The sequence below is a fragment of the Nilaparvata lugens genome, chromosome 1 (genome assembly GCF_014356525.2).
Source record: "Nilaparvata lugens isolate BPH chromosome 1, ASM1435652v1, whole genome shotgun sequence".
NCBI lineage: Eukaryota > Metazoa > Arthropoda > Insecta > Hemiptera > Delphacidae > Nilaparvata > Nilaparvata lugens.
The window spans coordinates 43,166,575-43,189,497 of record NC_052504.1 but is presented as its reverse complement, the minus strand read 5'-3'; the positions used below and the strand labels follow the sequence as shown (position 1 = coordinate 43,189,497).

The following is a 22,923-nucleotide window of genomic DNA, read 5'->3' as shown; positions in this document are numbered from 1 at the left end:
TGAGTTATCTTTTCGAATTATGAAGGACGGATGTTCAACAATTGTTCGCAACTCATTTCCTTTTACGACTGGGTAAGATAGGAGAAAAAATGTCTCATAGGCATGAGAATACAAAGGCAATTGTATAAAATAAGTAATGAAATCATCTTTCACATGACAATGTGCAGACCCTAGCTGCCACAAAATTTCGGGTTCATCAGAAATGAGAGACAATTTAGCCGAATGAATTAATAAAGACAATTCGTTTCTAGACAGAATACTTGAATGGATTATGTTTAGTCGACAAAATTCTAAGCTCACCATAATATCGTCTATTTTATTTTTTATGAGAGTCAATGTGTTGAATAAGAAAGAATGTTGTTGAGTTAGCTCTATTGAAGTGAATTGAGTGGTGATTGAATTAAAATAATTTTTCAGCTTGACATTGTTGGCATGAATGACATCAATCCCATTGTTAAATTTGTGTATCAAGTTTCTATTGATTGACAATTGATTTTCGACATTATGCTCTAAATGATATTCATTTGCTTGCACTTTCTCTAAAATTTTGTCATATTTCGCTTTGTCGTCAGAGTCCATATTTCCTGTAATCCAGCTTATTGCGGAACCAAGTCCGTTTATGAGACCTCTCTTAATTCTAAGATTATTTATATGAATATGATCAAATTTTAACTTAATATCATCTAAATACAAACGTAAAATATTACAACGATTCTTATCACTATCCTTAGCTCTTAAAAGGTTTACAGAGTCTTCAATATGTGTTAGTTCAACATGTAGTCGTGTAATGTTTATGTTGTGCATGTATGTGTATGTGCCATTTATAATGAAGGAGTTCTGTACTCGAACTGGTGTAATGCCAGATGATTTGGTCAAGTCCGTTACTTTATACGACATTGCTGGGACCAGCAGCAGGAGAATGAGGATCATCTTGTTCTGAAACAAATTTATTATTTTTCTTTTTAACTATTTTCCGTGGTCGTTTCATCCTATTAGGATGGATTTTGAATGGTCGTTTTTGAATTGCTCTGGAATTTGTAGCAACATTTTGTTGTTTATCATATTGTACTTGGAAGAATTTTGGCTTGTTCTTTTTATTGAAGGTTGTTTTAATAAACGGGGCTTCGGGGATTTCGACGTCTGTTTCCCTATTCTTATTCAATAATTCTGTCCTAGTTTGTTTTTCCATCTCTACCTTATCTTTTACCAATCTATGTATAAGCTGTAACCTATCATGATACTCTTTTGTACGCTCTTCAGTGATAAGTTGTTCTGTAGTGTCATTCAGAAAAGAATTCTCAGAGATGCCGAATGTTATTTCCATTGGTGTCATTTTTAAGGTGGAATTGAGTGTGTTATTGAACGCAATCACGGCCGTTTTCATGTTGGCTTCAGTGGTATTATTTCTATTTTGAAGTTGGATAGAATTTAAAAGTTCAATTAGAGTGGAGTGAGTTCTTTCAATTAACCCTTGCGAGTCTGGATGACCAGGGGTAACATAATAAGGTTCGACTTCGTAAAGTTTTAGAAAATCACGTAAACCAGCGTTGTCAAATTCTCTGCCGTTGTCCATCTGTATGATCTTGGGGGTTGGATAGAGAGAAAAATAGTCGAAGAGATGGTCTTTTACCTCGATTTGATTAAGACTCGTGAGGGGGTAGACTACGAGTCGTTTGGAGAAACAGTCGATGATTGATAAAAATTTACGTTTGTCATACTGAAAGGCATCAAGTTGCAGTTTTTCAAAGGGCTTTGTAGGAGTAGGGGATACTTTGTATTCTGCACGAATGGGACGACGTTCGTATTTAGTCTTTAAACATATTGGGCATTTGTTTATGAAGTTAGTAATATCACGCATCATTGAAGGCCAATAGTACCGTCGTCGAATGTGTGAGTAACTCTCTGAAATTCCTCTATGATAGGTTTTTCCAGTATGATAATTGGAAACTACTTCTTTTTGTTCGTCGGGATCAGTAATGTCAAGATTAACTTTTTTATACCGCTTAATCTTAACTGAGTTGAAACTTTCCTTAATGACTTTAGCAAAGTTGTTAAACATTGATTCGTACTGATTACTCAATAAACCATCTTTTGAACAATATACACCATACGTGGTATTCGGTTTCAGGTATTCTAAACAAAATTTGTTTATGTGTTCGAAATCTAAGGGGTCTTGAAAACAGAGAAGGAGTCTGTTCTTATCAAAAATTTTCTGAAGGGTAGGTGTTTTGTTTCCGCGTTCAATAAGTATCTGATTATGTTCAACGTTCAATATTTTATCGTCGTCTACTATCTGAATTTGTTCATTTGAACTGTCTGCTGAATGAATTGTCACAAGGCTGTCAGTGTCATTATGAATTGGTAAAGCATTGTCGTCAATTTCTTTAGTTGGTTGATGAGTATCGGTATGATCGGCATTGTCTTCACGAAGAAGAATATAGTCATTCATATCGAAAACAGAGCTACCAGTACCACAATCATTATTTTCCATATCATGGGGCTCAGAAGTATTAGCATTAGCATCATCTTGGTTATTGAATCGAGTTAAAGCATTCGCGATGTCATCAAGATAACCATTAGGATCATCTATCGGTGGTGGGTCATCGTTACTATTCAACTGAATCAAATCGTCTACGTTTATGTCGTCAAAGCCATGAAAGGGTAGGTCTTCGTTGCCGAAGCCTAAAAAGTCATTATCATCGTTGTCCATTAAATTGATGGGCTGCGAGGGTATGCGGGACAGTGCATCTGCCACGTGATTGGTTTTTCCCTGCACGTAATTAATCTCAAAGTCAAATTCATCTAAAAGTAACTTCCATCTGAGTAGTTTTGAATTAGGTTCTTTTATGTTTCTAAGCCATTGTAAAGGTTTGTGGTCTGTTTGAATCAAAAATTTTCGTCCGTATAGATATGGTCTGAAATGTTTGCATACCCATACAATAGCAAGTAGCTCTTTTTCTATAGTCGATAAGTTAACCTCACTCTTATTAAGTGTTCGTGATGCATAGGCTATTGGGAGGTCATTACCATCAAACTTTTGGGACAATACACCTCCGATGGCAAAGTTGCTCGCGTCTGTGGTGACAAGAAACTGTTTCGAGAAGTCAGGTAATTGTAGGATGGGGCTGTTTTGTAACATTAGTTTCAAATTTTCAAAAGCCTCCCTGTAGTCCTTGCTATTGGGATTGATCTTTACATCTTTTCTCAAAGCAGCAGTGAGTGGTTTAGCTATTTTAGCATAGTTTCTAATCATTTTGCGATAGTAACCGGTCAGTCCAAGAAATTGTTTGATTTCTTTGGCGGTCTTAGGGATTGGAAAGTTTTTTATGGCTTCAACTTTAGAGGGGTTAGGCATCACACCTTTTTCCGAAATGATGTGCCCTAAATACAACAACTCACGCTTGAAAAACTCAGTTTTATCAAGTTGAATTTTCAAATTGTGTTCTTTTAGTTTCGTAAATGCCGATTTCAAATGCTTTAAATGTTCCTCAAGGCTATCAGAGAAAATTATTATATCATCCATGTAGACTAGTACATTGGTCATTCTTGAAAAAATTATGTTCATGGCCCTCTGAAACGTAGGGGGTGCATTCTTTAACCCAAACGGCATACGTAAAAACTCGTAATGTCCGTGCTCTGTTGAGAAAGCTGTCTTAGGTACGGATTGCGGGTCCATTTGGATTTGATGAAAACCGGAGGCCAGATCAATGGCTGAAAAGTATGTAGCCCTGCCTATTTTGCCAAACAGATCTTCAATGTTGGGTAGGGGGAATTTATCATCAATAGTTTTATCATTCAATTTACGGTAATCTAGAACCATACGGATTTTCCGCTTGCCTGATGCATCAGGTTTTTTGGGAACCACCCAAATAGGGCTGTTGTATGGCGAATTGGAGTGTTGGATAATTTTGTTTTTTAGTAGTTTGTCGATTTCAAATTCAATATCTTCCCTATAAATCTGTGGGTATCTGTAGTTTTTTGTGTAGACGGGAAGATCGTCTTTCGTATTGATTGTATGTTTTAGCAAATTTGTACTACTCAAGGGATCATTTTCTCGTTTTATTATTTCAGGGAACTGCTGAACTAGGCTAATTATTTTAAGTTTTTCTTCCTCGTTCATGTGACTTGTTCGTAATAGAGATGGTATATCTTGAATTATATCTGCCAAGTTTTCAGGACAATTGGTCGTGAATTGTTTTGGCTCTATAATTTCTTCTACATCTTCTACATCCATGGGCTCCGGATAGATAGTCAGAAGCTCATTTGAAAAAACAACACATTTACATTTATTATCAGTGATTTCTACAATACCTTCTTCAACAGTATATACATCTGTATTCACTTCTTTAATTAATCCTGTTGTTACATTTGGGGCTGACTTAACCGGGATTGAGATCACGTTGTAGCCTGGTTGTAATGTAACACTCTTATTATCTAGCAAAAACAACAATTCTTTCATTCCATCCTTATATTCAAGTTTATCATTAGCAAAGTTTACATTCATCTTAAACGCACGTAATGTTTCATTTCCAAGAAGTATGTCATACTTAGTGGAGAAATCAAATATATACATCTTTATTCTATGGGGTTGGGAAAATACATTTTCAGTGTTGAAAAAAATATATTCGTTTCCTTTACTTTCTCCATTAGGAGTTTTTACAATAAAGTCTTCCTTGTATCGAGTGATCTCAGGAGAGACCAATGATGGATGCATATAGTTTTTAGCAGATCCTGTGTCTACTAGCCATTTTCTTTTCTTTTGATCGAGAAAGTAAGGAAGAGATTTGTTTAAGATGTTCAAGTCGAGTCGCTTGGGGGGTCCTCCGAAAACTGGGGGCCTGACTCTAAAAAATGGTTCGTGAGTTTGTTGAGTGATTCAGTCAAAGTGTTTATTTGACATTGCATAGCCTCAATCGGGCTCTGATTGTAGTTATCTTCTGGTTCTTCCTCTAAGTAGTTTACTTCATATGGTGATCTGTAAGTTTTCAATTTTTGTACAGGGTCTGTTCTTTGAGTGCGCATAGACACTGTGTTTGACGAACTTACTTGAGTGTTAGGTTTGAAATTACTGTTTTGCTGCTGAAAGCTTTGTTGTGGAAAACGTTGTTGTTGAAAGTTTGGACGATAGTTTTGTTTTTGGAAGCTTTGATTTGAAAAATTTTGTTGAAAGTTTTGGGGGAAGTTAGTTTGTTGAACATTGTGTGGTGAAAATTGTTGTCTACTTTGGAAGGGTCTGTGTGTTTGTTCGAAAGAATTGTCGTGTGACCATTGTTTTTGAAAGTTTTGTTCGTAATTAGGATTTCTAAATGTTGTTGTGTTGTTGGAATGTTTCCTACTATCTACCCTGTTCATTGTTTCAATAGTGGTTTTGTAGCGTAGTTGTTGTAATACAATACTACAATCGTTTATTAACTTATTCCTAGCATCATCTAGGTCTTGTACTTGTAGTACTTGCAAATGTGACCCTAATGTTGGGTGAACTCCATGAACAAAAGTATTTACAAGTGTAGCATTCAGTTGACAAATCAAATTTTCTAATAGTAAACCTGTAACACCATCTAGCTTATACTTAGTAATTACATTTGTACGTTTTTCATTAAGTCTGTTCAAAAATTCAATAGGATGTTCCCTTTGATAGGATTTCATCACAGTCAACTCAGCAATGAGTTCAGGTACAGATCTGTTATCAGCAAAATTTTGTTTTAGTGATTTTATCAAGTCTTTTATTGAAGAACAACTGTTGTTGAATGCTACTGCTTCGGCTGGTCCTTCAAGTTTGCACATAGCAGCTTTGAAAAGAATCCAGTGATTAGCTTCTTTTTCTTGAATGTTATCAGCACAGTAGCCGATAGAAAGGTCTTCGCAAGTAGATATGAATTGATGTAACTTGTGAGAAGTACCATCGTAATGAGGTATGTATCTCAAGAGTTCATGTGGAATAGGTTTAGTGATTGTTGCCATTTTTGAAATCTCTGAAGTTGAAGATAAGACTGGATGCAGTTTTGAGGGTTTGATGAAGTTCTTTTGTTTGGTACTCACAACTGGTTTGGAGAGCGTACTTGGATCGTCCTGGTCCTCGTCCGTGGATGAATCCGTGTCGCTTGGTTCTCTGTTGGTTAGGGGCCGCCAGGTGTTGTTTCTCTCTGCCAGGATGGAAGGCTGTGCACTTGGTTCCAGAGTGATGAGGGTAGGCCGCAGATGAGGAGTTACACTCGCGTTTTGGATTCGAGACAGTTGGTCGCGAAAAAAAAAGTTAATTGAACTTTACCGAAACGTCTGCGGTCCCGTTTGTTCGGGCGCCAGTTAAGTAAACGGAACACGTGACATCCTTTTTAAAAAGATTTATTCAAGAAACAAACCGGCATAGTAACTGCCCAAAATACAGAAATGAGACAAAGAATCTTAATTACTAGAGCTTATATACTATTCTAAGTGCTGTATCAGCTACTATACAATAACAATGGGTATAACTTAAGACCATAGTTTAGTTGCGAGTGGAACAAACCATAATAAGTAAGAATCAAAGTATCACAACTAACGCAGGATTTTAGTTTTCTTAAGAGAAAAATGACTCTTGATAGCTTTTTGCATAAGTGCTCAATGTGACTACACCAGCTTAATTTACTATCCAATACAATGCCTAATAGTTTGACAGGTTTCATACATGTTTGGTGGATATCGCTTAAGTTATTTCTAAGTGTGAAAATTATATTTTCTGTCTTTCCCTCATTGAGAACCATGCAATTCGCACTATACCACTCTTTACAACTTGCAATTGATGCATCTAAACTGTCCACCACATTGTCTACACTCTTGTTGGCACTAAGAATGGTGGTGTCATCAGCATATAGCACAGAAAAACAAGGTACATTATCATTAAAATCATTAACAAAGACCAAAAACAGAAAAGGTCCAAGGACTGAACCTTGCGGCACTCCAGCCAATACTTTCTTTGCTTCAGATCCTTCATCATTAAGTTTAACAATTTGATATCTATTGCTAAGGTAGTCTTCGATCAATTTAAGCTCTTTGTTTCTGACCCCATAGTATTCAAGCTTCCTACAGAGAATATTATGTGGTATAATGTCGAAAGCCTTACTCAAGTCTAGCATTTTTCCCCCCTACAACCATTCTCTTTTCAAACTCATCCAGGATGAAGTTGACTAGTTTTTCAACGGCCATTGCAGTTGAACAGTCAGGTCTGAAACCAAATTGGTTTACATTCAGCAATTTGTTGATTGAGAAGTATTCGTACATTTGATAGAAAATACAGGCCTCAATTATTTTGCTTATGATAGGTACAATTGCTATTGGCCTGTAATTTTCTGGTAATTCTCGATCACCTTTCTTGAAGATTGGGCTGAGCAATGATAGTTTCAAACAATCGGGGAATTGACCAGTGAGTAAGACTATATTTATCATCAGAGTTAATGGTGTCAAAATTGATTCAATTATATTTTTTAAAATAAACTTCGATAGACCAAAACAGTCTTCACTTTTTGAGGAGCTTAAATTATTCACAATGGATATCACAGTTTCAGGTTTGACCACTTTAAATGAGAATTCAAGAGTGCTGCTATTAATACCCTCAGCAAACTTAAAATTATGCAATAGTTCAGCATAGGTCACCGAAGATTGGTTTAGATCTTTGGATGCAGTATTTGGCACATTAACAAAGAAGTCATTGAGTATGTCTGGTGAAATATTAATTTTTTGAGGAGCTGAGTCATTTCCTAATTCCTTCTTTACAATTTTCCATGCTGCTCTACTCCTATTAGAGGATTTACAGATAACATCATCATTTGCCATAATTTTCGCTCTATCAATAGCTATACAATATTGTTTTTTGTAATTATTAAATATAACTTTGGCATTTTCAGTATTAGTTATCTTCCAAACATTATACAGCATCATTAGGTGCTCCCTCATGAGCTTTAATTCAGGCGTGTACCAGTTTTTCTGACTAGATTTAGACTTTGGCTTATAATTAATTACAGGACAGTGTATATCAAAATAGGACTTTAAAACATAATAAACATAGACATCACAGAATTTGTATCACAGACATTGCATATGTATGACCAGTTATAACTAGAGAGACATTTTTTGTAGTTATTAAGCCTATTAGTTGTAATGAGACGTCTTTTATGGATTTCTGTCTCATTGTTATTATTTTTAAAATTTCTGACAATATCTACGGAGAGATCAGCAAATATACCTGCATGGTCTGATATCAGATCCTGATCATACAGTTTACACTCAATACGTTCGGACTTAACACATGTATATATATTGTCCAAGCTTGCTTTTCCTCTTGTTGGTAGGGAGTGCACGTTATACAGATTAAAGGATCTCATGACATTTAAAAATTGTTGGATTTCAGGTCTATGTAATTCAAGAATGTTAAGATTAAAGTCTCCAGCAATTGCAATGAAAGAGTAGGATTTCTCAGTGATATAATTTAAAACTTCTTCTAGCTTGCTGAGAAAGTCCTGAATATTGGAGTCCGGTGTTCTGTATACACTTATTATTATACCTTTATTGTGGACGAGTTTTATGGCTGATATTTCGAAAACCTTCTCTACGCAAAAGTTACTAACATTCATAGAACTATATTTGATTGAGTTTTTGACTAATATGGATGAGCCACCATGTGTGAGTGGGGGAGACCTGCAGTACGAGGCAGCTAGGGTGAAACCACTTGGAACATAAAGTTTAATTTCATCATTACTAAGCCAATGCTCATTGATACACACAACATCAGTAGAATTATCTGATAAGATTAGCTCTAGTTGATTTAGTTTGGATCTTAGAGAACAAATATTTATTAAAAACATTTTTATTTTCTTCAAATTTGTTGTTTTGCTTTTGTTTGTTTCTAAGCTAGGATAACCCTTGTTGTTTGGATTCATACAATCACTATCACTTCTACTTGATCTTATTTCATCAGATTTTGCCCTAAAAAATGATTGACGTTATTGTGTTTCAAGGGGATTGGGTCAAGAACTAGTTCCGTTGTGTTGGCTAGCTGATGCACCAATTCTAAAATCTTTTGAGAGACAAACTTTTTGCCTAAAGAGTTCAAATGAAGGCCATTCGATGTATGGAATCTTCTTCCTACATCGTTATTTTACTAAACGTAGCTACTCACGAAACAATTGATTTCCGGTCTGGAACACGGACCAAAGGGGCTAAATTAAACAGATTCCAAAAGGCGCCCTGTGCTGCAACCACTGAACAGTCACTCAAAAAGTAGGCTTCAACGGCGATCGCAAGCTCTTCGCTGTTCTATCGCATAATGGTGACTGAACTGTACAAGTATTAAAATATTAACTGTATTAAAACCACGCCTCTCGAATGTGACTACTTGCACTCCGCTGTCATCAAATAACTGAATAGTAAGCATTTAAAAAAAATTATGATGCCGCACTCTGTATAACTAGCCTATTCTAATATGAAAACATATTTGTTCTGAACAGATCATTGTACAGTTGATTGAAGATTTCTCGGTTGTTTATTCATGCAATCGTGTACAATCACATTATTGATAAGTACAGTTTAAGGAGAGATGGAATGGAAGTAATCAATTGATGAATAAACTGAAATGGCTCCTATTGAATGATGGATCTAAATTATTGTACTAGTCAACTATATATTTGTGTATACTATAGAACTATATATAATGCACTTTCGCGAATATGTGTAAAGAGTGCAAATACTCATCGAAGCTATCTGGGATTTTACAAGTAAGTAATTTGTGGTTATTCGATCGCATTCTACTTTTCTAACATCCATGGTCAGCTATTACTGAAGGAAATGTAAAGCAGAGTTTTGACAAAATCGGCTCCTATTCAAATTTAAAAGTAAAAATCCAATTACAATGGAAAACTGTATTATTCCTTGAGAACTTCAGATAGTCTTGTTAATTTGTAACTACACTGATGAGTGAATTCTGAAAAAACTACTCTTTGCATAGCTAAATATCAAAAGTTTCTTCCTTTCCTAATCGACAATTCTCATTGCTTATTCTAACTCATTATGATAATGATTGTATCATTATAAAAAAGATACAATAGGCTAAACTTGAAAAGGAATTGAAACTTTCCTACTATTCATGAAGTGTTCGATGATGATTTTAATTTAAATTATTAGTTATATTTTTCTAATAAGTTGGAACTTCTTATAATACCACTTGATTTATTTGTAGAATAATTATTATCTATAATTAATATTACGTTGATTATTTTTGGAAATTACAGATCTTTGATCAGATTCTACCACCATAGAGCAGTGACACCTGATGAGGCCGAATTCGATCAGCGATTTGGTGAAGGAAAAATGGTACAAATCTCCGATCGCGTTTCTGGTCTGAGTTTAGAAAGAGAGGGGATGCAGCCCCCTCCGCCGACTGCCTCCTTCCCCCTTCGCCCACCTCGCCGCCATTGTCCGATGACCTCTCCAACAACAGCGACTTCCTCGAGATATCCAGCAATATCAACGAGTTGGAAGACAGCTCCTCTGGACAGAGGTAATAGTTTCATATTTATATTATGTATCAAAAGACATGCATTGAAATATTTTTGCAAAATGAGTCATATTAGATGTTTAACTAGACTAAATCGCATGGCGGTAACAGGTCGTTCTATGCTAGTTTAAAATTATTCAAGTCTCGACTATTGGCCAGAGCTACAAAAATGAAATTGTATTAGGTCTTAGGCCTGTAGTATGTTATGGCTCTGAGACTTGGGTACTCACTGCTGGGGACATAGAAAGGCTTCGAATCTTTGAAAGAAAGGTTATTAGGAGGATAGTGGGCCCTGTTTACGAAAATGGAATTTGTAGAAGGAGAAAAAATAGCGAAATCGAGCGCTTCCTGGGGAGTGAGGACATCGTCAGATTTATTAAAGCTGGCAGGATTAGGTGGATGGGGCACTTGCTGAGAATGGATGATGAAAGGATTGGCAAATGCATATGGAGAGAAATAAAATTCAATAGAAGAAGAAATGGAAGGCCAAGGAATAGATGGACAGATGATGTAGAGTAGGATTTGAGAATGCTTCGAGTTTCAACTGGAAAAGGCAGGCAGAGGATCGGGAGAGATGGAGAGGCTTTGCGAGGGAGGCCAAGGGTTGTAGCGACCTGTAGAGCTGAGGAGTAAGCTAGTAAGTATTATGTATCAAAAGACAATGCTCATGCATGCATTGAAATATTGTTGCAAAACTAATGAGTCATAGTAGATGTTTAACTAGACTAAATCGCATGGCGTTTGTACCAAAACAAAAGTTGCACACTTCAATGTTCTATTTTTATTTCAAGAAACACGTTAAATAAGTTGAATAGGCTTTATATAAAAACTCAAATGAATTGTACGTTATCTTACGGTTTTCTGATAGAACTGCTTGGAAATGATTGCTACACAGAGTATAAAATAATACTGTAATAGTAATAATAAAGCGGCGGCAAATAAAGCAAATAGCATTTTTTATTGTGGGCTCAACTAGTTGAAATAGAATATTTTCAATTTTTAGAAAAACTTGAAAAAACGTAATAGAATTTTCGGGTGTTTGTCTAAGCGGTCATTCAACTAAGGTTAGTCACGAGCGATCGATGTTGACCAGCAGTTTAGGGTCTCCGGTTTCATAGAAAATATATTTTTCAACGAACTTTCTAATATTAGGTAGACGGTGGCTTACCATTAATTACATAGTTCGTCATGACTAAATTAGTTATTGGGCAACTTGAAGTTGGTTTCTGTTCTGCAGAAACTAGAATTTCTCATAAATCAGGCCAAATGCTTAATAATAATAATATTCGTATGGCTTTTATTGGTGGGGAGTTCCTGACGGAAGTTTCACCTCGCCTAAATATAATATATTATTTTAGCCGTCAATGGGCATAACGACTGTCATACTTCAGCCGGGACCAAATGTTTATTGAATGATCGAGAGTAAAATAACCTATGGGGACATGGATATAGAAACAAACCTTTTAACCTTTGAAAAATAACCTATGGGGACATGGATATAGAAACAACATTTTCATTAATGTAATGGATAATATTGTATTTACAGATTGACTTAGTTCATTATCTTTTGTACAGATCAAGTTTCTTCTCTAGTCCAGAAGTGGAGCGGCATAGGCTGATTTTGGATGATGGCTTTGAAAAAGAAAATGACCCTGTTCTGCCAAGTGAGTGTCGCATACTCAACACACAAGCCTTCTACACCAAACCTGCTGATTCTGGATTATTTTTATACGTAGACTTTCATGGGCATGCATCTAAAAAAGGTTAGAAATAATTTTCAATTATTTCTTAGTAAAAATGTACAATAATCGTATGAATATGTGCCTATGCCATTTATTAATAAACATACTCCTTGCTTGAACGATTAGTTCGTGTGCAGAGTATGAGCTCAATGGACAGAGTGCATAAGAAAAAAATCTGGAGTGGCGCACTCACACAACTTTCCTTGCCGTTATGAAAATTGATCACCTGACGCTAGTGCTCCCGCGCATCTCAAGTCTACTATTCAAAGATTTGAGCCAGCTGGTGACAGGGCAATAACGCTGGAGACACAAGAGGTCTACTATCTCTTCATAGTGAATCATAGGGGGGCGCGACAGTCGAGACCGACGACATTCGAGGCCTACGACCGTAGAGGACTGTTTTACAGTCCTCTACGGTCGTAGGCCTCGACTGTCGGGAGTGTACGAAAATTAGAGTGGCCTCAACTGTCGCCTAACGCAGGCGACATTTGAGGCCACTTTTTCAGGAGTCCTCTCCCGTCGTAGGTCTCGACTGTCGGGGCTGTACAAAAATTAGAGTGGTCTCAACTGTCGCCTAACGCAGGCGACATTTGAGGTCACTTTATCAGGAGTCCTCTACCGTCGCTGGCCTCGAATGTCGCTGGTCTCGACTGTCGGGCCTGTACAAAAATTAGTGACTCGCTTGCAGCAGGCGACAGTTGAGGACACATCCTACTGCGATTCCAGACAAAATACATTTCATAATGATTATAACTTCTGATTTGTTGAAAACTAAATAATGGAAACTTCCTTCATAAAAAAAGCATATGAACTTTGACGGTAGATAGTGCTTATCCTTGAAGGATTTTCAGAACGATCATCTTTGTGAAGAATTACAGCTTAATCAGTCAAGTATTTCAAGCGTGATGAGCTCACATACAAACAGACAGAAAGACAGACACCATCTCGTCTTATAGATGGATAGAAGATAGATAAATATTTAGATTTGTCAATGAAGGAGGCATAATGCAGTAGTAATGGATTCCCATTACTTGAAAATATGTTTAGGGACCATCATCCAAGTACTGGAATGTATATGATTTGACCACCTTTGTTAACGAAACTCAATTGGAGGATGGAAAGATGCTGGTATCTTTATTTTACATGCTGAACTTTCAAAGTTACACGAATTTAAAGTTATAAAGAATTTAAAAGTTACAAAATTAATAAGCTTCAGAGAATAGAAAAAGGTTATATACAGTAGTATGATGCTTAGAGTAATGAACAAATTTACCTTTTTATATAATCTAGGAAGTTGATTAGAAAAATCAGCAACTTTACATAAACATTCTTCCTTAAAAATATTTTTTACTGTGTTTTTGAGGGGGCGTGACAGTCGAGACCGACGACATTCGAGGCCTAGACTGTCGGGAGTGTACGAAAATTAGAGTGGACTCAACTGTCGCCTAACGTAGGCGACATTTGAGGCCACTTTTTCAGGAGTCCTCTGCCGTCGTAGGTCTCGACTGTCGGGGCTGTACAAAAATTAGAGTGGCCTCAACTGTCTCCTAACGCAGGCGACATTTGAGGCCACTTTTTCAGGAGTCCTCTACCGTCGCTGGCGTCGAATGTCGCCAGTCTCTACCGTCGCTGGTCTCGACTGTCGCAGGACTCTTCTGTCGTTTGCCTCGTTTGACATCGACCCGAATCATAGAATCAACAGTTGCCAACAGTTTGCAATTGGATAATCACATTTTCTCGAATTTCGAGCTCATTTTCAATTTTAGGTGAAAATGTTTTTGACAACATTTTCGCCATTTTAGCCGCCATCTTGAATTGCATTTGATCGAAATTGTTCGTGTAGGATCCTTTTTTGTAAGGACCTTAAGTTCCAAATTTCAAGTCATTCCGTTAATTGGAAGATGAGATATCGTGTACACAGACGCACATACACTCATACACACACTCTCTCTCTCTCTCACACACACACACACACACACACACACACACACACACACACACACACATACATACAGACCAATACCCAAAAACCATTTTTTTGGACTCAGGGGACCTTGAAATGTATAGAAATTTAGAAATTGGGGTACCTTAATTTTTTTTGGAAAGCAATACTTTCCTTACCTATGGTAATAGGGCAAGGAAAGTAATACTAATAAAATGAATGAAATGGGAAAAATTTTTGCTGTTCAGGATAACAAAAATGTATGTGAAAAATTATTTATAGAAGATCATGGTTTTCATTCGAAAGAGTGAGCTCATCAAGAGTTCATTAAGGCCCGCCGCAAAGTAGACCTACGCTAATCCACGCCACTCCAACCCACGTCGTGGGATGGTTAACATTTTTTTTTTTTTGATCCCACGGCGTGGGTTGGAGTGGCGTGGATTAGCGTGGGTCTACTTTGCGGCGGGCCTATATCTTGATGAGAGTCATACTCAAAACTCAACCTTGATAGAGTACTATCCTCTTTACCTATAGAATTAGGCATGAATCAAGTTTACTTTATTGAAGATAGACATGTAAATAATTCCTGTAACTTCAAAAACAAATATATTGTAAAAAACTTTTCTAATCAAGTAGTAATTTTGATATTAAAGACTTTCTAATACTCAATAATCTTTTGTCATGGAATATTATTTTTCCCCTATATGGGATAAAAACTATGCATTTATGAGCCAAACAGTTATTCACTGAGGAGGAAATAAAGCTAAGTACTGTAGATTATTATATAATTCAAGGAATTTGCGATGTCAGGTTGAAATGAACTGTGATTTTGTTCAATATTTAGATTAATATAGTTCTATTTAAAACACATTTTGATAATTTGCAGGAATATTCATGTATGGAAATCACTTTGGGAATACTCACGACAATGTTGATTGTATGTTACTTCCGAAACTTATGTCTATCAACAATCAGAATTTCCATTTTGACTCTTGCAACTTCACTGAACGAAACATGTATATAAGGTAAGTAGTTTCATCTTTAACAAATTATTGTTGTTTGTAATGACTAACTTTTAATTCATTTTGTTTTTACTAAGAATTGTAAATTATCTCTCTTTGAGTTTTTTGCTGGTTAAGCATCCAAGCTGGTTATTCCAACATACAAATATGTATTTAATCAATCATTAGACTCTACCTAACCGAACTGCTGTTTAGAGATTATAAAGTTTTAAGCGGTTCTCATCTTCATCAAAAGAACCCCTCATTTAACACGCAATTTAGAACATTCGCACAACACTAGATATAGAGATAGGGAGTTGTATATTGCTAGAAGAAATACAAACGTCGGTCAGAAATCTGTACTATATAAAATAGGCTGTAGCATTTTTAATTCATTATCAGTTGAAGTAATTGGAATAAACATTTCAAAATTTAAAAAAGTATCAAACATAATTTTATTATGTTAATAAGCATGTGAAATGAAAGTAGCGAGCATTTATTGTATATAAACTAATAATCCAGTCAAATGGTCGTTTTTCAGGAAACAGCCCCAAAAGAATTTTTCTCGACGGTTCTATATGTATTTTGGGGCGCTGAATTAGAATCTGAAATTTGCTGACACGCCAGAGGGCGGCTTCACCCCCAAAACACCCAAAATACACACTTTTTTTAATTTTTCCATCCAATCTCAAAAACTCCAAATTTTTGGAAAAAAATCGTTCTTTATAAAATTAAAAATAATAAATTATCCAATAATTTGAGTGGTCGCGCATGACTCTGCGAACCATTATGCGAAATTATGCAAACCATTTTTGGTTCCGGAGCTACGAATGGGTATTTTTCAAGGGGGTTTCAAAATTATGCAAACCTACCATTTCCACCTCATACAACTTGGATATTTTTCTAGTAATGATAGAAAACCACACATATCTTGAAAGAACAATTAATTTTGAACAGGATTCCTGTTCGGGAATTTTCGAATTTGTTCTAACTACAGCAAAAATACAAAATTTCCATTATAATACCTTTTCAAGGCTTTCCTAACAAAAAATAAATATTTCTACTGAAATCATCTTAGGAGGGTTATGTTCTATGAGAATCACCTTTTAGATACATTTAATTTCAGTATTTCCTTATGGGGGGGGGGTTACACATAAGGATACATCAAGGATCAAAACTTTAAACACTTATAACTTTTGGCATAATGATTAGATCTCCTTGTACTACAGCTCATTCTTCTCAGCTCGTCAAGGCAGTTCAAAATGATGTATCATAACTGAAATTTGATGAAAAAATTAAAAAAAATCCTTGAGTGTATTTTAGTCCATATTTACATACACAAAAAATGGCCAATTTCCATATTCAAAACTGTGTATCTTGGTAACCCGAAACGATAAAAAATGGTACTAAAAGTAAATGCATCCTACTTCACGATTATATTTTTACAAAAATCATCTACCTCACATGAAAGAGCAGGTTCTGTTCTTCAAATTATGACCAAGTATCATTTTTTATCGTTTCGGGTTACCGAGATACACAGTTTTGAATATGGAAATTGGCCATTTTTTTGTGTATGTAAATATGGGCTAAAATACACTCAAGGAGGAATTTCCATATTCAAAACTGGGTATCTCGGTCACCCGAAATGATAAAAAATGATACTTGGTCTTTTGAAGAACAGAACCTGCTCTTTCATGAGAGGTAAATGATTTTTGTAAAAATATAATCGTGAAGTAAGATACGTTTGTTTCTAGTACCATTTTTTATCATTTCACTTTTACTATTACTATGACTACGACTAAGAAGCCCCGTTTCGGAAAGCCAATTTTCTGACTCCAGCTGTTTACAGTCTAGAACTTAGCTAAATGCCGAGCTCGGAAACCGGCCCTTAGTTAATATTTTTTCGGCGCTATTTATGCAATTGGTAGAAATAGCCCAGATTATGGAATGTATTGTATAAAAAATGTATTTAGATTAAAAATATTATATTTAGAATGTTAGACTAAATGCATCCCGACACATACAGCCCGACTCTACAGTGGGATATGCACACGTTAGTTTATGAAAATTAATCCAAGTATGTAACAGACTTTTTTCCATATTTTAAATGTTTTTTCATGTTTAATAAATACCTCTGACATGGATTACATGACAGAGAAAAAATAAAAATAAATTGAAGGTCCAGGCTTGTGCGTGTTTATATCTCTTTTAAATGGACATTTCTCAGTTTGTCGAGTCTGAATCTTATGCACGCGCTTCTGAAAGACTAATATAGCCTAAACAATTGTCTAAATGAGAAATATAACCATTGAAACTGTTATCTGATGTAGCATTAATCATTATACATACCCATATTGGCATTAATCATTATTGTAGTAAGGTAGCCTTCGTTTAGGCGCTGGCTAATTCTTGCTCCTGTCACCAAGGTTTTACTATCTATTCACTATCTAATTGTACGTGACCAGTTTTTAATACAATTGAAAACTGCCAAGCAGTAACTTATTAATAGGGATATTTTCTGTTAAAGCCAAGAATCCTTTCCATTCCACATCCTCTGAATACTAATTCCTCTGACAAAATGATTATGACTATCATAATAACTCATTCTACTTGATATTCATTCTAACAAATCTTATAAGCCATAAATTTCCTCTCACATCTCCACTGTTTTCTCTAGTTTCAAAGTATAACAACTATAATTTCTCATTTCCACAGTTTCATAGTTTCAGCACGTACAGACGTGCACCACGAACACGCGCATTTCACTTTTCATCAGCTGATTATATCTATATCTTACTGTTTTTTGTCAAAAACAGGTATAATAATAGCATCAGCTGATGAAACGTGAAATGCGCGTGTTCGTGGCGCATAAGTCTGTACGCACTAAATATTTAATTCTTAGTCAACATGTTTGCACAGTTGCTGGCCTAGCATGCAACATGACCAGTCCCCAATGAAGGCCAGCGGTAGCCAGCGTTGGCAAACCACTCATCCACACACTGGCGTTGGTTGTCATTGGCCTTCATTGGGCCAACATGTGGATGCGTCATGAGGGCCAAGTGAAAGATTGAGTTGGCTGATCACTAATTTCAACGTTCCAAAAAATGATTGATGTCATTGATGCTATTTAATTTCTATAATATGAATGGTCTCTTTGAATTTGAAAATTATGTACTAAAATTCGTCAATACTTCAATACTTGTTATTGAACATTTCAGTCTCAAGTAGGCCTATTTAATTTCGTTCTCCTCACTATCCACTTGCCTTGATTGATACATTATGATGTGTTGTTTGTGTGCAGAGATAAGCAGGGAGGACTGACTCGCGAAGGCTCGGGCAGGGTGGCAGTGCTGAAGGCGACCGGCCTCATCCGCAGCTACACTCTCGAGTGTAATTACAACACCGGTCGGCTCGTCAACATCCTGCCGCCGCCTGCTCGTGTCGAAAACTTGAAGCGAAGAAATAATCTCTTACTTGTTCCGCCCAAATATACGCCTGTCATATTCGAAGAGGTAGGTGGCTTCATCACTTTATCTATCACTTTTCATGCGGTTGCAATTAAACAGATAATGATGATGATGAGAGAAAATATTTTTTTCTTACAGTTACCCGAAAAAGTGCTCATTCCCGCATCAATTATAGTACGCAAAATACCTTATTCCCACACACTCAGTGCGGGAATGTAGAACACAAAATAGTTGGCACGTTTTATGGCGGTAGAGTGTGGCAAAGTGAAAAATAAGTTGGCAAACCTGAATGTGGTTAGACAGTTTATAGACGGAGTTGAATACAACTCTCATCACAGAATACAATACAGAATGGAAAGTCGGCTAGTATCCTGACGCAAAAATCCGCCATTTTTAAAGAAAGTTCAGCATTGTAGTAGCAGTAGAGATGGAAAGTTCGGATCACTTTACTGATACGGTCAATCGGTCTCTTTCACTGAAGCGACTTGTTCAATTACCCGCTTACGGGTAATTTTAATTTCTAACAAGACGACGCAGTCACTCAAGTCTTGGCGTCATGTAAAATGCATTTTTTGGATTGATACTTTCCATTCTGTATGTATTCTGTGTGCTCTCATTGTCCAGTCTCTATGACGCAGAGCCAAATAGCTTGGTCGATCACGCGGACAGTTGGAGTTCAAATCCCCTGACCAGTCCTTTTTTATGAGAATCTTCAACTTCAATGAAGATTATCCATGTAATATTCACATAATAAATATTAAAAATTGATTTATAAATAGCTCATGATGAAAATAAAAAATTATCTGGGGTAGTTGAATTACTGACCGAGCGAAGTGAGGTCTAAGATTCAAGTCGACGGTTTGGCATTTTTCTTAATGTTTAAATGTTTGAATGTTTAAATGTTTAACATTTACGGTGAAACGCGGAAATAGATTTTCATGAAATTTGACAAGTATGTTCCTTTTTAAATTGCGCGTCGACGTATATACAAGGACTGGCTTCTCCACACATCTGTGTAATCACTTGTCAGCTGATTTATGATGAATAATATTCTATAGTCTGATTTTTACTCTAATATTGGCGTATGAAGAAGGCTCCTTTTTCCTTTTATATTATCCTTGAAATGCAAAATTTCCAAAAACCTTATATATACGTCGACGCGCAATTAAAAAAGGAACATACCTGTCAAATTTCATGAAAATCTATTACCGCGTTTCGCCGTAAATGCGCAACATATAAACATTTAAACATTAAGAGAAATGCCAAACCGTCGACTTGAATCTTAGACCTCACTTCGCTCGGTCAATAAAGCTTATTATAAATATATAATTATAATATAAATATATGATAATTAATGCAAATATCTCATTGCATTATATTATATTAATTACTTATTTATCATTTGAATTCAATTGATTGATTTCAAAATAATTATATTCTTAATTGAATTTAGGTTAAAAAAGTGAAACAAAATATTATATTGAATATTTTGAATTAAAGTGTCGAAATTAATAATCTTTTCTTATATAAATAAGCTTATAAAAAGCCTCTGCTTAAAATATTGGATGCCTTTTTGGTGTTAATCATTTTTAACATTGAAAATGGTGAATTTTCTTGTAGATGAGACATCAAAATAATTAAGTTTGAGATAAGTTTGAAATATCACAACTATGGTTATTAACACCAACTTCTGAGCATTTTTATGTGGAATGATTGCAATCTTTACCATGAAAAATATTACAAAATTACACAGACATTTCATGAATTATAGAACATTTTTACCCCTAATTTATTAAATTTCACATTCAATGGTAACTGTTGGCGTACTATCAAATTTGTCCTTCAGGTTTGATAGTTTTTCACCTGTTCCTAAAGTAAAGTCTCGGTTCCTTAACATTAATATCTTGATGTAAATTATGAATAGGGTCACTTTTTCTGAATAAAAACTCCAGTCTAGAGCAAGTCAAATTATAATTTCATGATTCTTGGTCATTTTAAAATGCAGATTACATAAAAAGAGACAAGCAGAGCAAAATACAGACCGAAAAATAGTAAACATAACTACTTCGGATATAATCATTAATCAGCTCAAAATCATCTTAATACTAGAATTGATGTGTTTCAAATGAAATAATAGATACAAGTCTTACAAACTAAAAATAATACTCATCTTATTCCCGTGATACGCCAATGGGTGGTGTGAATAAAAACGAGTACGTCGAGTATTTACTTACAAGTAAAGTGTAACGAGTATTTAAACTCCAAGTAAACCGATGTGAATAAAGCGTCGAGTTTACTTGTGACCATGTACTCGCCAACCCGAGGGTTTACTAGGAAGTATTTACTCGCGAGACAACTGAATTCACAAGAAAGGCAAGTAAATACTTGTAGCGCCACACAGACTACTACGCATCATTTCCTGTTGTAACTTGTTCTGTTTTCGCCGCTAAACGCCGATTGCACGTGAGTGCAATCTATAGCACCAATGACAGTCGAAATGCGAAATCTTGAAGCCCAATCTGCCTTGGCCTGATCCATATCTTCAATAGTGCGTGGAAATTTAATCCAATCTTCAGACTTCGACACTATTTTATCCAATACACTTGAAAATGTTCTGCTGACGGTACTTTTTTCAACCCCTATGTCGTTGGCAAAACCATTTTAGAATCCTGGATCACTAAGGTATCACAGAAAAATTTCCATCTTTTTCCTTGCAGTTAATCCTCCACCCCTTGCATCAGTGTTTTCATCAAAAAAATGCGAAGTGAGAAAATCTACGTTTTCGCTCTCAAACCGTAATAGTCCCTTAGATAGATCGGTACTTAATACTTATATCACGCCGGTCTCTATAACGTTTCACACCATGCAGGCTCATAAATGCAGCCAACTCTCGTGTACAAGTACGACTGCAAGTCTGGGGTCGGGTTGACTTGCGAATGGACGAGTATTTACTTGCCACAGAAGTATATACTTGCGTTTATTCACACAAAAATTTTCATTTTTCGGGGGTTTACTAGCCTCTCTAGTATTTACTCGCGAGTAAGAGTAAATACTTGTTTTATTCACTTCAATTTTAGCATTTACTTGTCATTCAAGTATTTACTTGTCCTACTCGTTTTTATTCACACCGCCCATTGTGTGGCTTTTGGATTTTGTATTTATACTAATTTAGCTCTCTGAACTAGAAAAGAATAAAAAAATTACACTTCACAGATGATTTATAACATCACGAAATTTTGTAAGAAAGCTTAACAAGACATTAGAGCATTTTAACTTGAAATTTACTGTAAAATTCAAGAAAGCAAAATTCATAACAAAACCCAATCATTCGCCATTTTCGTAAAGGGGAAGAAGAAGAAAGGAAAACGCCCTAAAAAGACTACGTCACTTGTATTGCCAACATAAAATTGAAATTTTAGAACATCAAGTTACATTTTATATCATTTAATATTTTCAATAAACTTTATTTTTACTTTCCTTTGCCCTATTACCATAGGTAAGGAAAGTATTGCTTTCCGAAAAAAAATTAAGGTACCCCAATTTCTAAATTTCTATACGTTTCAAGGTCCCCTGAGTCCAAAAAAGTGGTTTTTGGGTATTGGTCTGTATGTGTGTGTGTGTGTGTGTGTGTGTGTGGTGTGTGTGTGTGTGTGGTGTGTGTGTGTGTGTATGAGTGTATGTGCGTCTGTGTACACGATATCTCTTCTCCCAATTAACGGAATGACTTGAAATTTGGAATTTAAGGTCCTTACAATATAAGGATCCGACACGAACAATTTCGATCAAATGCAATTCAAGATGGAACAAAAAATTTTGAGTGGAAAAGATTCAGCATGAGAATCTCTACAAGTAATGTTCAGCAACATTTCCACCTAAAATTGAAAATAAGCTCGAAAATCGAGAAAATTTGTTTATCCAATTGCAAACTGTTGATTCTATTAAATGATTCACTATGAAGAGATAGCAGACCTCGTGTGTCTACAGCGTTATTACCCTGTCACCAGCTGGCTCAAATCTTTGAATAGTAGACTTGAGATGCGCGGGAGTACTAGCGTCAGGTGATCAATTTTCATAACGGCAAGGAAAGTTGTGTGAGTGCGCCACACCAGATTTTTATTTTATTTAACCTTGTTCCTGTTTATAATGTTTATTTATTTAGAAAGAAAATTTATTAATTGAAACCATACCCAAACAATCAGCTGTCAATTGATATCATGCGTTAACCATAAATATCGATTACATGTTC

At 35.7% G+C, this 22,923-nt stretch overlaps 1 protein-coding gene across 1 annotated transcript in view; it reads left to right on the top strand.

The window, feature by feature from the left end:
• LOC111046461 (cytosolic carboxypeptidase-like protein 5) overlaps window positions 1-22,923 on the top strand; it is a 55,412-nt gene that overhangs the window by 20,320 nt on the left and 12,169 nt on the right. The window contains exons 8-12 of the mRNA XM_039427824.1: window positions 10,260-10,528; window positions 11,574-11,589; window positions 12,101-12,288; window positions 15,096-15,234; window positions 18,512-18,722. Coding sequence (XP_039283758.1) covers window positions 10,260-10,528; window positions 11,574-11,589; window positions 12,101-12,288; window positions 15,096-15,234; window positions 18,512-18,722 — 823 coding nt within the window. The remainder of the gene's footprint in view (window positions 1-10,259; window positions 10,529-11,573; window positions 11,590-12,100; window positions 12,289-15,095; window positions 15,235-18,511; window positions 18,723-22,923) is intronic.